Here is a 13,964-nt window from a genome sequence, read left to right on the forward strand (position 1 = left end):
CCAAATCGTATCCGTGTTTCAGTGTTGTAAAACAATGAAGCGAGGCCAAGGCACTGTAAATCCACCACTGCACCTTTTTCCCAGTAACTACATCATTGAAGTCCAGCCAACATTATATGTTCAAATGCATCCTGTTGTGTTGTAATTCCATGTCCTGCAGAAATGCAGTGTGAACTTTGATACTGTATGCCCACCATTTCCTCTTTAATCCACAGATTACTGAATGAAGGAGCTCAGGCGCTGAACATGAAACAGTACGGTCTCTGTCTGCAAACTACAGACTTCTCTTGACACTGCAAAGTGCACAGATCTTAGGCCAAATTAAAAGTTCCTTTGACAAAAATAAAGCACATTAAATATGAATATCAACATGCAGCTATGAAGGTGCACATGCCTAAACACCGTGCACCAAACATGAGATGGATAAGTGAAATGAGGCCACAGTTTAGAAGTGGACAACTTTTATAAAGAATCATATCAGATAAGTGGTCGAACCACCTTCTCTGGAAAGATTGATGTTGATGCTAATGGTTGCTTGGAGGTCATAGATGGTTACATAACTTTGTGTTACTTTAAGTGATATGCACTTGTTTCATTGGACAAATAAAGTGCCTCTCATTTTCCCCTTGAGTAAAGTCAAATCAGCCGTGATGCATCATTATGAGGAAGTGTGAATTACCCTTACGAAAAAGGAAAACATTTGTGACTGCATTGTGTGGTTTTGGGCTGTTGGGTAACTCGGCGTGATGTGAAACCTTTCAGTGCGGCAGTTCACTGATCCATCAGTCCATCAGTATTCACTCCACGCACTTCTCCACCACTGTCAAGATAGCCAAAATAAGATTTGACTTCCTGTACAAAGCAAATTTCAAAATAAAACCCTTACTGATCACCCTTTGGGGATTTTAGAGTGTGTAAGAAATAATGCTGCAAAAAGGAATTACTTTTAAAGGTAATTTGAACAATTGCCTTTTTAGGTATGAGAGAATTAAAAAAAAAACAATGTTGAGTGTATTTGTCAAGACTAGCTGCCGTCAGCTCCATCATTGTTCTAAACAAAAGGCTGAAAGTTCTCATTTCTTTAGCTGCTTTAATATGACATCAGGTTCAAATGAAATTGTGATCTAATGCTTTCCCACCTGTCAGGGTGTCACTCCTTGAAACAACTTGGACACCCCCTCACTGCTCCACTTATAACAGATGCACCATCATAAGACTGTGCAACATACATAAGGTCTTGTGTGTAGCATTTATTATTTTGCATCTGCTATAGACTGTGCATCAAAGCCCTGTAGCTTCCATAGCAAGCAGCTCTTTGCGTCTTCTTGTGTGTGTGTGTATGTGTGTGTGTGTGTGTGTGTGTGTGTGTGTGTGTGTGTGTGTGTGTGTGTGTGTGTGTGAATTATTCTTACTGATGCATTCAAACGTAAACATTAACTTCATCTTGCAGCTGCTCAACGTGGCTCATAAATATAGTGGAGTAAATAATTTATTCTCTGAAAAAATGACAAAAATGCAATACAAGTACATCAAAAATAGTAATTGTCTTTTATTTTGAAGCTAGAGCTGCATTTCCGGTCTCGTCCTGTGTTTCTGCGTCCACCTTGATGTCGCTCCGGGTTAACCGTTCCCTCTGCTGTCGTTCCCTCAGAGGCGCTTCATCCACCGACGCTCCCCGTACACCTGTCCCTCCCTCTCTGCTACTTTGTTTTATTAAACACATATACAGAAAAACAAAAATGGCAAGCAGCTTCTCTAGAATCCTGTCCTCCAAACAGAGAATCGGGATCCTGTCGTTGGTCGGTGGCTCGGTAACGGCTGGATATCTGCTCCAGCGGGAACATGTCAGTGCCGGACTGCCTGTCCGCCGGAGCTACCCCGCCAGGTAACGTACCCCCCCTGTGTGTGTGTTACATGGCTTATAAACACATTATGATCATTAAGAAGTCCTGTGTAGTTGTAATGTCCTGTCATTGACGCAAATTAAGCGTAATTATGTTCTTAATATTAATTTAATTAAAAAAAAAGGGTTGGGTGTGAAACATCAAAGAAACGTTAATCCTATTAGCTAAATAACAATTTAACACCTCAACGGCCTAAATAACCTTGACAATAAGAAATGTGCAACATAACGTAACCAGAATATATATTTAAAACCATTGCTTGCTATCGGCTTTCATATCAGAGCTATTTACACAGTAGGAATATTAATATATGTCATATGACACTAACAAAAGGCGCTAATGGTCACTCTAAACGCACCGTTATTAACATAATAACTGCGTCTATTGTTGTTGATTTAGGGGGGGACCAACTGTGTGAATTAATGTGTTCATTCTTATTCATAGCGACCAAATTAAGACACAAGCATACAAAGCATTATGTGAAATTAGTGAAGTAGCAATAGGTTACTGCCAAGAAAAATATGAATGATGACTTGTGCAGTATCCAGGGGTGTGGGTTTAAATTGGAAATTGTTGGGAACATACATTAAGTTCAGAAGATAAGCCACACACAGATTTGACTAACACGTATAACAGGAACATGTGTTACTACCCATGTCATGAGTAGTGGTAGGATCATACATTACGTCCATGGGTATCCTATAGGATGACATACTCATGTGATGCATGGAAGAGAGGCTGGCGAGGTGATGTGTACGTGCACCACTACATGCCTCATTATAAAGCAGTGCATGTAAAGATGAATAAAATGTCATCTGTTGCTCAGATATAAAACAATGCCCAGAGTGTTGCATAACGATCACACACCGAAAGAGCTCCTATAGTGTCAAGAATATTTACACAAAATGTAATGTATTACTTCACATGTAACTATAAAGAGTGGTCGATATTTAATACCACAATAAAAAACACTCACAGGTGAAAGTCATGCATTCAACATCTTACTTAAGTAAAAATACATTACATACATACTTAAAATAAGTACTCATAATGCAAAATACCTCTTATTATATATTTATTATTGGAGTATTTTGATGTAGAATCTGAATTTTGTCGAGATTAAAAAGTAAATTTCCCTCTGAAATGTAGTGGAGTAGAAGTGTAATGTAGCCCTAACCCATAAAATGGAAATACTCAAGAAAAGTAAGTACCTTTCACCGCTGACTGCAAAGATATTGACATTGGTTTGGAGATTATTCTGTCGGCGCCGACTGTTTGTCTGAGTTACCCAACAGCCATTGATGGCCTTTTTCTTATCAAGCCTTATTGACACAATTACCAGGCATAATCCTAATCTAACATCATACCCCGAGTCCTGCCAGCCAGATACGCCCAACTCTATGTTACTATTAATCATTAAAAGTAGGGTAATGCTCGGGGAAAGATAAGGCTTTATGGTTATGCTGGTGAATCGTAAAATAAGAAATAAAATCTAAATATGTTACCAAGTCTATATAGGGTAAAAGCATCTAGCATGTTTTACCTTTGATTGATTACTGCAGCAATATTGGTTAAAAAAAAGATTTTTGTAATATAGTTACATCCTTTTGAGTGTATTGCCTGCCATGTTCAAGGATGAACAGCCTGAAGAGGGCCGATTGTTGGCAAAGATTAAATCCTGCTATGAAAGACACCAGTGCATATTGTATAGTGGGCACATATTATTGGATGAAATACGGTTTTTGTATGATTTGAAATGTCTTAGCCGTACTTATCTTTTGGCAGACAGCAGGAAACAGGAAGCCATAAGCTACTTAATCTGTGCTGCTTCTGCAACTTCAGTCTTTATCAAGCCAAACACAGTTTCATTCCATCCTTTGCCTTAAGAAGGTTCTTTTGTTGTGTTTGGATAACAGCAGGTCTTTCTTTCTACACTAGCCTAATTATTATTTTACTAAAACAACATAGATCTCAAGGCTTTCTTCTCCATCAGCATTAAAAGACATCTCTTCTGCCTGTCAATCTTGCAGCGCCTGGTGTGAATATCCTTAAGTCAAAGAAGAGCAACGCCAAACTGCACTGTTCTCGTCATCTATAATAAAATGAGCAGACACATTTTGCAGCAGGGTGTCCCATAGCCATAAGCTCTCAGGTTTAAACCCCAGCTACCTGCGTACGTGCCATGTGCAAGTGTCCTTGAGTGACTCACTCCGCACCTGCTCCATGGTAACCTGTGCCCACACTGCTCAAATGTTTCTCTCTCTCAACAATCAATGCAGCAATATGTTATCTTGGGTTTGTATTTGTGCAGTGCGGAGTACCCTGACCTGCGCAAACACAACAACTGCATGGCCTCTCACCTGACACCGGCCATCTATGCCAAGCTGTGCGATAAGGCCACTCCCAACGGGTACACACTGGACATGGCCATTCAGACGGGCGTGGACAACCCCGGGCACCCCTTCATCAAGACTGTTGGCATGGTGGCAGGAGACGAGGAATCCTACGAGGTCAGATATCATTGTAGTAACACACACATGCACACATGCAAACTCCTCACTGTTGACATGGAGGGGTTGGCACATCTATGTGTGTATCATGCCAGAGTCTGTGCAGTAGTGACCACACTCACTCACACACAGCACACACACACACACACACACACACACACACACACACACACACACACCCTCCCTGTCCTGTTTCAAAGGCAGGAGTATTACAGCACAGGAGAGGGATAGTTGTAGGCTAGGACAACTCTTTTGGGAGTTCTCAGTGTCTATCTATAGTGAAGGTCTAACTATATTTACATTTCCATCTCGTACCTGCTTCTGAGGCACATAAATTCAAATCAGTGGCCAAATCCCAATGTCCACACTCACAGACTTTGATGCCCGTTCCCACCAAGTCAGCGAGCGCTTAGGGCTGTCCCGCTGTCAAAGCGCCAGGTGCATGAGGGCTCTCTCGCAGACATGTTGAGCCCTTGATGCAGACTTTTCGTAAATGAGACTTTGCCTGTGGGAATAAGCCCTCAGTGTTTAGGGGGGACATTGGGATTGGGTTAAGTTTTTTAGTCTGATATTAAGTGTGGATCGGGAGTCAGTGGGAGTGTTAGTGTTGCAGATGCAGGTCAAGGCTCTGTGAAGGATGTGTTGCAGGTTGCATCCCAATCAACATTTTTAATTCAAGTTTTTTTTGGTGGTTTGGGTTTGGCAGGGAGTGCACAATGACCTCTCCATGATATTGTCTTTAACAGTCGTAAAGGCGATGTTCCTTTGAGGGAAACTTTGATAAACATATGTACGCTGAATCTACAAAATATCGGCGAAACATACTCTTCCACGGTACAGTGTGCGTTGAGGAGGGGGTATCCAGACGTCTTTATCCACGAAGAGAAAGAGATGAACAGGTTTTTAAACTTTGACATACTGTATATGAGATGTTTCCTGTGTGAAAGCTATAATGTACCTCAGATTTAAACGTCCTTGAGGAAAGCATTGATAAGTATAAATAGAACTCCTCTCTGATCAAAAGCATTTCAAAGCCGTCTGTGAAGTTTTCTTTCTGGAACTGAGATACGAGTCACTGTTTGAGTTTCGGCTTTTCACAGTAGTTTCAGTTTGGTGCAGAAACACCTTCTGTCTGGGTGGATGTGGATAATGCCACATGTTAATCACACAGATTAAAGGTGTAGTTCGACATAGACAGTAGACAGAGCATGGCACTCTTACTTCACTGTGCTGCAGTGCTGCTTGCCTCGCAGAGGGACTTTAGTGACTCCAACCCTTAAAAACAACAAACTCTAAAGCATTAAATGTCTTGTATTTGTGTATTCTTAAATGATGGGTCTGTTTCAGGTGTTTTCAGACCTGCTGGACCCTGTCATCAGGGAGAGGCACAACGGCTACGACCCGCACACCATGAAGCACCCCACCGACCTGGATGCCAGCAAGGTAATACTCTCACCGACAACACCGAGCTTCTTCTTGTCAGAGAACTCAAATCAGCGATGCACTAAATATATGTCGGAACATCTTTCAGATCCACTCGGGCAACTTTGACTCGCGTTACGTGCTGTCGTCCAGGGTGAGGACGGGCCGCAGTATCCGAGGGTTGAGCCTGCCACCCGCCTGCACTCGGGCGGAGCGCAGGGAGGTGGAGAGGGTGGTGGTGGACGCACTCGCCGGCCTGAAGGACGACCTGGCCGGGAAGTACTACAGTCTCACCCAGATGACAGACAGCGACCAGCAGCAGCTCATTGATGTGAGTAATGCAGGGATGCTGCTGTATGAAGATGTTGGACAACACTGTCCAATCGTAGTTGTTTTATAAAATGTCTGTTATCTGTATTTACAATAGGACCACTTCCTGTTTGACAAGCCTGTGTCCCCCCTCCTGACGTGCGCAGGCATGGCTCGTGATTGGCCCGACGCCCGTGGTATCTGGTAAGTAATACCTCGTGATCTGGCTGATTGAGCAAACCTCTTTATTCTCCTAAAACTTCTTCAAGATTGAATATTATTTGCATATTTTAGTGCACGGTATTACACTCCAGCACAAAAGGCTTTAGGCATACAGCAATACGTCATGTGTGACCTCTCTGTGATGGCTGCGTAAACTCTTGTTATGTTATCAACATCCAAAATAACTCTGAGGCTGCTGTCTAGTTCACTGTATTTTAGAGATGGTGAATAGACAGACAGCAATGGATATTCAGTATATGAATAGTAAGATACACATTGAATGTACAAGTTAAAAAGGTCCCAGGATTGACCCTTGTGGAACTCCTCAGAAACGTTTTGTTTCATCAGATGCAAAACTTCAAATGGAAACGTAGGAGCTCCTATCCTGGAAGTAAAAACGGAGCCTTCACCGTGCCTCAGGGTGTCTTCATACGAACCTGGAAACTGGCTGCAATCCTCTGTCTCTCCCAAATCCAAATCTTTTAATGCCTAATTGTTTCGTTTTCTGTTTTAAAAAGCTCCTCAATCTTTAATTTTACAGACATTTTATGAGTTTTCCAAACATCTTCTGTGCCGGTATGGTTGCAGCAGTAATGTCATTTCCCCGTTGAGCTGTGGTGAAGGTGCACCCAGAAATAGCCCAATGCAGCGCGTCAGCCAAAATCAATCACCAGCCTCCTCCTCTCCCTCTGCCAGCATTATTATCCAAACCTCTCCTTAATCATTCACCTTCACTTCATCCCTCTATCATCTCTTCTTTCAGCTCCACGGGCAGCTTCTCTCTCCCTCTCTGGCTCATTCTCCCCCCCGCTTTCCTTTCACATATGTCATACATCATCCCCAACTCTACTAAAACCTCATGTTGTTTTCTCTCTCTCTCTCTCTCTCTCTCTCTCTCTCTCTCTCTCTCTCTCTCTGTCTCTCTCTCTCTCTCTCCCCCCCTCTCTCTCTCCCCCCCCCCCCCCTCTCTCTCTCTCCTCCTTAACCTATCCATTACCTTATTAAATCTCTAACGATATTAAGTAGGTCACTGTAGACACAAAGTCTCTGTAGTGGCTGACAGTGGCTTCGTGCACGTACATGTGTAGAAAGTTGCTGAGATTGTTGGTTCCAGGAGTCATTGGGTCTTCCAGATGTGATGGATGCTTCCTCTGGGGAGCATGAATGTGTCATTGTACTTTGCAATACAACCCTTTCTGCACACTTACTCACATATTGACTTGTTTAAGTTATTTTTAGAAATTAAAATCCCTTTCCTGTAAGCTTTTCTCTATTGCTGACAAACTGATCTTCACGAGTTGTGAGTTGTTTGTTTTGTGAGATATCTGGTTTCTTCAAAGTATAGTAAGGTAAATGAAATCAATACTACTTTACAAGGCCATGTAAGCACAGTGCAGCCTTGCAGACCACTCTGAGAAACCCAGCAGTCAATGACCTGCAAATATTGATTTATGTATGCCATATGGAATCAGTAAATTGAAGGGATATCAGCTCTGTGTTCAGGTTTACCCCTCCCTGTGGGCTGCACTGTGTCTGTTCAGCGCTCCTTAGGTAGAGGACAAATAACCCTAAACCACAGGGATCACAATATAACCTCTCTCTGTGCAGGCACAACAACGAGAAGACATTCCTGGTTTGGGTTAATGAGGAGGATCACACCAGGGTCATCTCCATGGAGAAGGGAGGGAACATGAAGAGAGTCTTTGAGAGGTTCTGCAAAGGCCTCAAGGAGGTAAAGCTGTGTTTGTTTCTGTGTGTGGACTGTTTGAGATGATGAGATGAGAGATGAGTATGCACTAGTTTTCCACTGCATCTCAGTCACACATAGCAAGGAGTACGTTGAATAACCATCCTCCGTTTTAATGTGCAGAGCATCTTTATGTTAAAAGCTGTGACAAACAAATGTGTCGTGCTGCCATCAGGGATTTAATCAGTCAAAGTTGGCATTATTAATTATAATAATGATTAATACAGTGTAAAAGCCAAAGAAAACTTTGCCCTGCCACAAATAAAACGCCTGCACACAGACGCACAAATAGTCACTGTCCAAACATGGCCGTGCAAACATAAATTATTTATCTACGTGGTCCAAGTCCCCCCCATTAGAGAAAAAGAACAGGCATTGCAACAGCTGGTGCACTGAGGGATACGTCATTTTAACTCCAACACTATGTCAGTGTCAACAACTCTCCATTCTTTACTTTAATTAAAGGTGAAGTGAAACAACATGTGCACGTCTATTAAACGCACCAACGGTCAGAGATTGTATGAATGAAACACACTCACTGATCTCCTCTCTCTAAGGTGGAGCGTCTCATCCAGGAGAGAGGCTGGGAGTTCATGTGGAACGAGAAGCTGGGCTACGTCCTCACCTGCCCCTCTAACCTGGGCACAGGGCTCAGGGCCGGCGTCCACGTCAAACTGCCCCTGATGAGCAAGGTGACACGAGAGTGGCAATAGAAAGGAAAATGATTTGAGACTCGTACATGTATGGCTGTTACTTCATTGCATCTGGTTACTGTAAGCAACAAAACAAGACATAGCGAGCCGGCTAATATTACTTACTGGTCTAAAAACAAGAAGGCCAGCTCGCCGTCCGTCCTGACAGACAGTTCCTGCCAACGACTAAAAGCCAATCCAAGATGTCCTCTTGTCCGAGCCATATAATTGCATATTGCGTAATATAGTGATTGAAACTGTGTAGAATAACTCTTCTCCCCCGACACCAAGGATCCCCGACTCAATAAGATCCTGGACAACCTGCGTCTGCAGAAGCGAGGGACCGGGGGCGTGGACACCGCAGCTGTGGGCGGCGTGTTCGACATCTCCAACCTGGACCGCCTGGGACTGTCTGAGGTAGGGGAGCGAAATGTAGAAATGCACAGAGATGGTGGATGAGTATCTTTCCTCTACAGAGTAAAGCACTCTGCAGGAACATCGCACGCGTGCTCAGTAAATCCTCCCCGTGTATATTTCATCACACCGTTATTAGTTGGAGACATTCGTAATGTAGAGGACAGCAAATGAATGTTTTCGAGCACAAATAGCAACTTAATTATGGCACAATTAATAATTAAGAAGAGAGGAGAGGGAGAGGAAGAGGAGAGGAGGAAGAGAGGAGTGTTCTTGTACAGGCTGTACATGTAGTGTGTCTTCGTTGTGTCTTCTTCATGCTGTCATGCCTCACAGAGTCATACAGTACAATGGAGCTGTTCTCTATTGTTGTGAGCGTGTGGTCACTTATTTTATTCTGATTACATGGAGAGTGCAGCGAACAGATTAGTGCTCAATAATATGGTGCAGATTGAGAATCACTCGTCTAATCTTTGGAGATGAGTCTCCGTGAGATCGACTGAACACAGACTGCTCGTTGCTTCTGTGCACAAACTAATCCAGGACTTTGACATCGAGAAGTTTAAGCGTTGCGACAGTCTGACTCTTTTGAGAGCGTGCACAGCTGTTTGGTCCTCCATCATGCAGACTTATCACCACTCAGGAGAGGATGGAGGAATGTGCAGGAGGACGATAATGTAAACTTCCCAATCAGAGCAGAAACAGAATCCTGGATGTGCAATACAAAATCTTTATTCCTATTCCTTATAGAAAGAGCCTTCGCGAGCCTCATATCCTCACTTCCACATTGCAGGTGTCGAATAGAGAAAGTGCAGCACAGATCGTACAGACGAACTCAGGCCACTTGTTTCTATGATAAAGTGTTGCTTCAATCAAACACATGGACGTGTAACTGAATCCCGGTTGCTTCATCTGAAAAGTATCTAAGTCTGGATGTGAATCCTCAGATTCTTCGTCTGTGAGAAACATATCCTGTGTCGTGCCTTCTTTATTCAAACATCTATAGTTTATAAACCGTAGCGCTCACAGCCCACATGCTGCATGTTGTTGTGAGTAAGAGCAGCAGGCAAGTGTCTGTTTTGGAGATTAGTTTAGAGGAGGCATTCCTCGATGAGGTCATCGGCCTCTGGTTGATGCTCGGTTAGGAGTGCGGACCGCTTGTGTTTATATTGGGTGGTGTCTGCACTGTCCATACTTTGGTAGCGAGGGGTTTGCAGATGTCAGGGCTGCAAACTGCTCGGTGTCTGTCTCTGCTTCCTGTTCCCTTAATGTTTGCTAAGAGATGGAATTACATGATGGAGATAACCTCCAGACATGTTGAGTTCAGCCTGACAAGGTGTTTTATTACACCCTCTCACAAACGTGACATCTAAAAGCAAATCCTTCTCGGGGATTACTTTGTTATTTTGGAGAGTAGGATCTTATCTTTTAATATGTATTAAAGATATTGCTGGTAACTTATTGTAGGCGAGCCTCAAGATGGATAAAAGCAGTAAAGTGTGATGCGTCCCTCCCTCAGGTCCACCTGGTGCAGACGGTGGTGGATGGCGTCAACTACCTAATCGAGTGTGAGAAGAGACTGGAGAAAGGCCAGGACATCAAGGTGCCCCCACCCCTTAAACAATTCAAGTAGACCCCCCCCCCCCACCACAAACCTCTGGGCACACACACATGCACAAACTCCCCGCTCTGTTCCCATAGATATGATAAATATCTATGTAATTCCCTCATTTACTACTTCTCCATACACCCCTCCCTCCCCCACCGTTCCCCTCTCCGTAATATAATCTCCATATATTATACCAGAGTCCCAGAATTCTGCATTTGGCTTCAGTGTGTTTCAGGGTTTTAATATTAAACTCAAATCCAAACTTGGCTCTGAAACGGCAGCAAACATTAACGAAGGATGCACAAACTGTAAGCTGCTGTATAGGAGCAAAGATGGCCGCCAGTTTGCCCGTCTCTGCATGGCCAAACACTATCTACGGCTTCCAAAGCACTCCTCAGCCCCCCTAACCTGGCTTTACCTCGCCTCAGTCCCTTCCTGCCGCATGTTATACTCCTGTTATATATATATATATATACATATATATATATATATATATGTGTGTGTATATACAGCCTGTCTCTTCCCCTCATTCATGTGTGTTGATTGCTCTTCCCTATTATCTGGTGCTTGTATAAATCCATCCATTTGTGTTCTTACTTTCCATCGTGGATTGTGTTTGTTTTCACCATTTGAAGTGGATTTGAATGTAGATTAACGTAATGTAGATCAGCGTAAGACTGAAGAGAGTCGAGTTCTCCAGAGGATTTGCACATTTGGTGACACACTGGTGTCAAAATGTAATGTTGTAACACACACTGGCCGGGCTGGGTTCTGTACTGTAAGCTACTGAAGCAATATCATTGCAGCTGAATGTCACACTATAATGTCTTTTATTAAAGAAATCATCTATTTAACAGAAGCTCTTATGTCTGTCTCTCATTTGTTTTTTCTACATGAACCAGATTCTTTGGTATCCAGGAGGATTGTATTGCCCGAGCTTTAAGTAACCATGGGGAACAAGCACGAGGAGCGTGATTGAGATCAGCGTGGTTGCATAGTGTCATGTGACAATGTCGAGTCGGCGGCATAACTAAACTGTATTATGCAGCAAAGGATGATGCTTCACACGTGAGGCCGTTAATTATGCAGGATGACAGATCTTCCCTTAATGTGTGAAGTGCACCACGTCAACATGTTATAAAGGACTTAAAGCATTCCTGTGAGTTTTAAAGTCTCCTTTAAACACAAGGTACATATATTGTGTTTTAGCAAGTTATGTAATCACAAGAGAAATACTGATTCATTTAAATGATATCTTATATCGTACATCAAGACAAACAAAGGGAAGGGTCTGAGAGTAAAAGAGTCTGTACTGACTGTTGCACCTTCATTACCTACATTAGTACGTCTCAAAGAGCCATGCATTGTTTAAAAATAAAGAACATAATATGCTAAATGAATGTTGCTGCTGCCTCGTCTTCACTCGAGGGTGAATATGAACGTATGATGCTCGTGTTTTCTCTCCGCAGTGCAGCGGGGGGTACAGTGTGTAACAAGTGCTTTGTCCCATCGGGAATGAATAGATTTTTATTGTCTCCAGTGATGAAACGGGCAACAATTTTCCCAGTGTTTTGGTCTGGACGCTGACAGGACAACAAGGCGTTCAGTGTTCTGACGAAGACGCAGACGAAGAGCTGAGACGGCGAGTGTTGGTGTTGTGAGGAATCTGTTTCTCTCTTTTCAACGATTTGGAAGGTTCTGAATACATCCTCCCTCCCTCCCTCCCTCCCTCCCTCTCGGAGCGTGTCGCAAGCATTTTGCTGCAGACCGTTTCCTCTCCTCCTCCTTGTTCCACATATGGCTGAGGAGCAAGCGGGTTGCCATGGCAACCTCCTCAAAGAGGCAATAGGGGGCTCAGATTTGAGATTTGAAGGGGCTTTGTGGGGAAACAGAAAACAAATCTCTACAGTGCAGGAGAGAGCACACACACACACACACACACACACACACACACACACACACACACACACACGCACACACATGTTGATTAAACGATGATGAGCTAAATCGGTGACCTTGACAGAGAGACACAAAATGCTGTGTGGTGCAATTCTGTTCGCAGCTTCACTAACATCAACAGTCCAGATACCTCGAGCATATCCTCGAACCTCATTTGATCCCTCAACTATTTCCATCTCGTTCCCATCTCGGCCGTACGTTTACAGTAAACGGCGGCCGGTCTGGAAGACAGACAGCGCTGCTTTAAAGGATTAGCACAGCTCTCTGTCTGTGGAGCTGCACGTCTGAAGAGATGAGGGGATGTTCTGAGGTGTTGCAGAAAGAAAGGTGTGATAATGAAGAGAAGAAGACACACTAACACAGGTTTTTAGATGTATATAATGGAGCTTTACTTGAAAGTCAATCAGTGCATAAATAACCATGTAAGTGTTTAACCCAAGCGAGAAACACACTGGAATAAACGTACTGTACTGTACTGTACTGTACCTAGGAAGGCTAACAGCACAGGCAAATAATATATACTGAATACACAATGTATTATAAAGACTCCGTACCACTATATACTCCATGCTACACTTAAGTATATAAAAGTAGAGTAGTAAAATGTACACTTTTGTTGGATTAACTGCGACTGCGACTGCAATTTGAATATGAAAACACTTTAGTAGGTTACATAGAAGGATATATTAGATTTTGCAAGCATCAGATTTGTTATTTTTGTTTGTTTTGGGGCATCAGAGAATAGAAAATTATTATTTTATTGCCATTTCACACATTTGTGCCACAACATTTTCTGTGCAGCTTTAGAGACGGTACATGTAACATTCCACACGTGCACGCACGCTCACATAAAAAACACACACGCACACACCTGCCATAGTAATGTAAAAAGAGAGATTTTAAGTATTATTTAAAGTGCATAACATTAAATAGAAGTGGCATATCAATAATAAAAAAATAAATACAAATTAGTGGCATATCAAGTTCATATTGCACAAAATATTGCACATTCCCTTATTTAAAACGTGTATAAGGAATACCTTTACGTGTCTCTAAAACTGCTGAGGTGTTGTGTGACGTGTGTCACGTTACAGTGACGTTACATATATTTTAAACAACAGACCTGAGTCCCTTTGTGCTGTCAGAGAGCTCCCTCTGCTGGCAGGAGAACACAAC

The 13,964-nt window shown here is 42.9% G+C and overlaps 1 protein-coding gene across 1 annotated transcript; it reads left to right on the top strand.

Moving 5' to 3' along the window:
- The first annotated feature begins 1,613 nt into the window (after positions 1–1,613).
- On the top strand, positions 1,614–11,688 carry LOC115009763 (creatine kinase U-type, mitochondrial-like). The gene is made up of 9 exons (XM_029433982.1): positions 1,614–1,885; positions 4,216–4,414; positions 5,762–5,857; positions 5,946–6,167; positions 6,264–6,349; positions 7,976–8,099; positions 8,672–8,806; positions 9,098–9,223; positions 10,740–11,688. Exons 1-9 carry the CDS (start codon positions 1,740–1,742, stop codon positions 10,851–10,853), a joined length of 1,248 nt encoding a protein of 415 aa, XP_029289842.1. The 5' UTR covers positions 1,614–1,739; the 3' UTR covers positions 10,854–11,688.
- The last annotated feature ends 2,276 nt before the right edge of the window (positions 11,689–13,964 follow it).

This window comes from Cottoperca gobio, chromosome 6 (genome assembly GCF_900634415.1).
Source record: "Cottoperca gobio chromosome 6, fCotGob3.1, whole genome shotgun sequence".
Classification (NCBI taxonomy): Eukaryota; Metazoa; Chordata; class Actinopteri; order Perciformes; family Bovichtidae; genus Cottoperca; species Cottoperca gobio.

Excerpts from the sequence above, each read along its gene's own strand:
- LOC115009763 (XM_029433982.1), top strand. The coding sequence starts at position 1,740 with ATGGCAAGCAGCTTCTCTAGAATCCTGTCCTCCAAACAGAGAATCGGG. Across the intron at positions 5,858-5,945 it reads CCGACCTGGATGCCAGCAAG|ATCCACTCGGGCAACTTTGA; the intron begins GTAATACTCTCA and ends AACATCTTTCAG. Across the intron at positions 8,100-8,671 it reads TCTGCAAAGGCCTCAAGGAG|GTGGAGCGTCTCATCCAGGA; the intron begins GTAAAGCTGTGT and ends CCTCTCTCTAAG.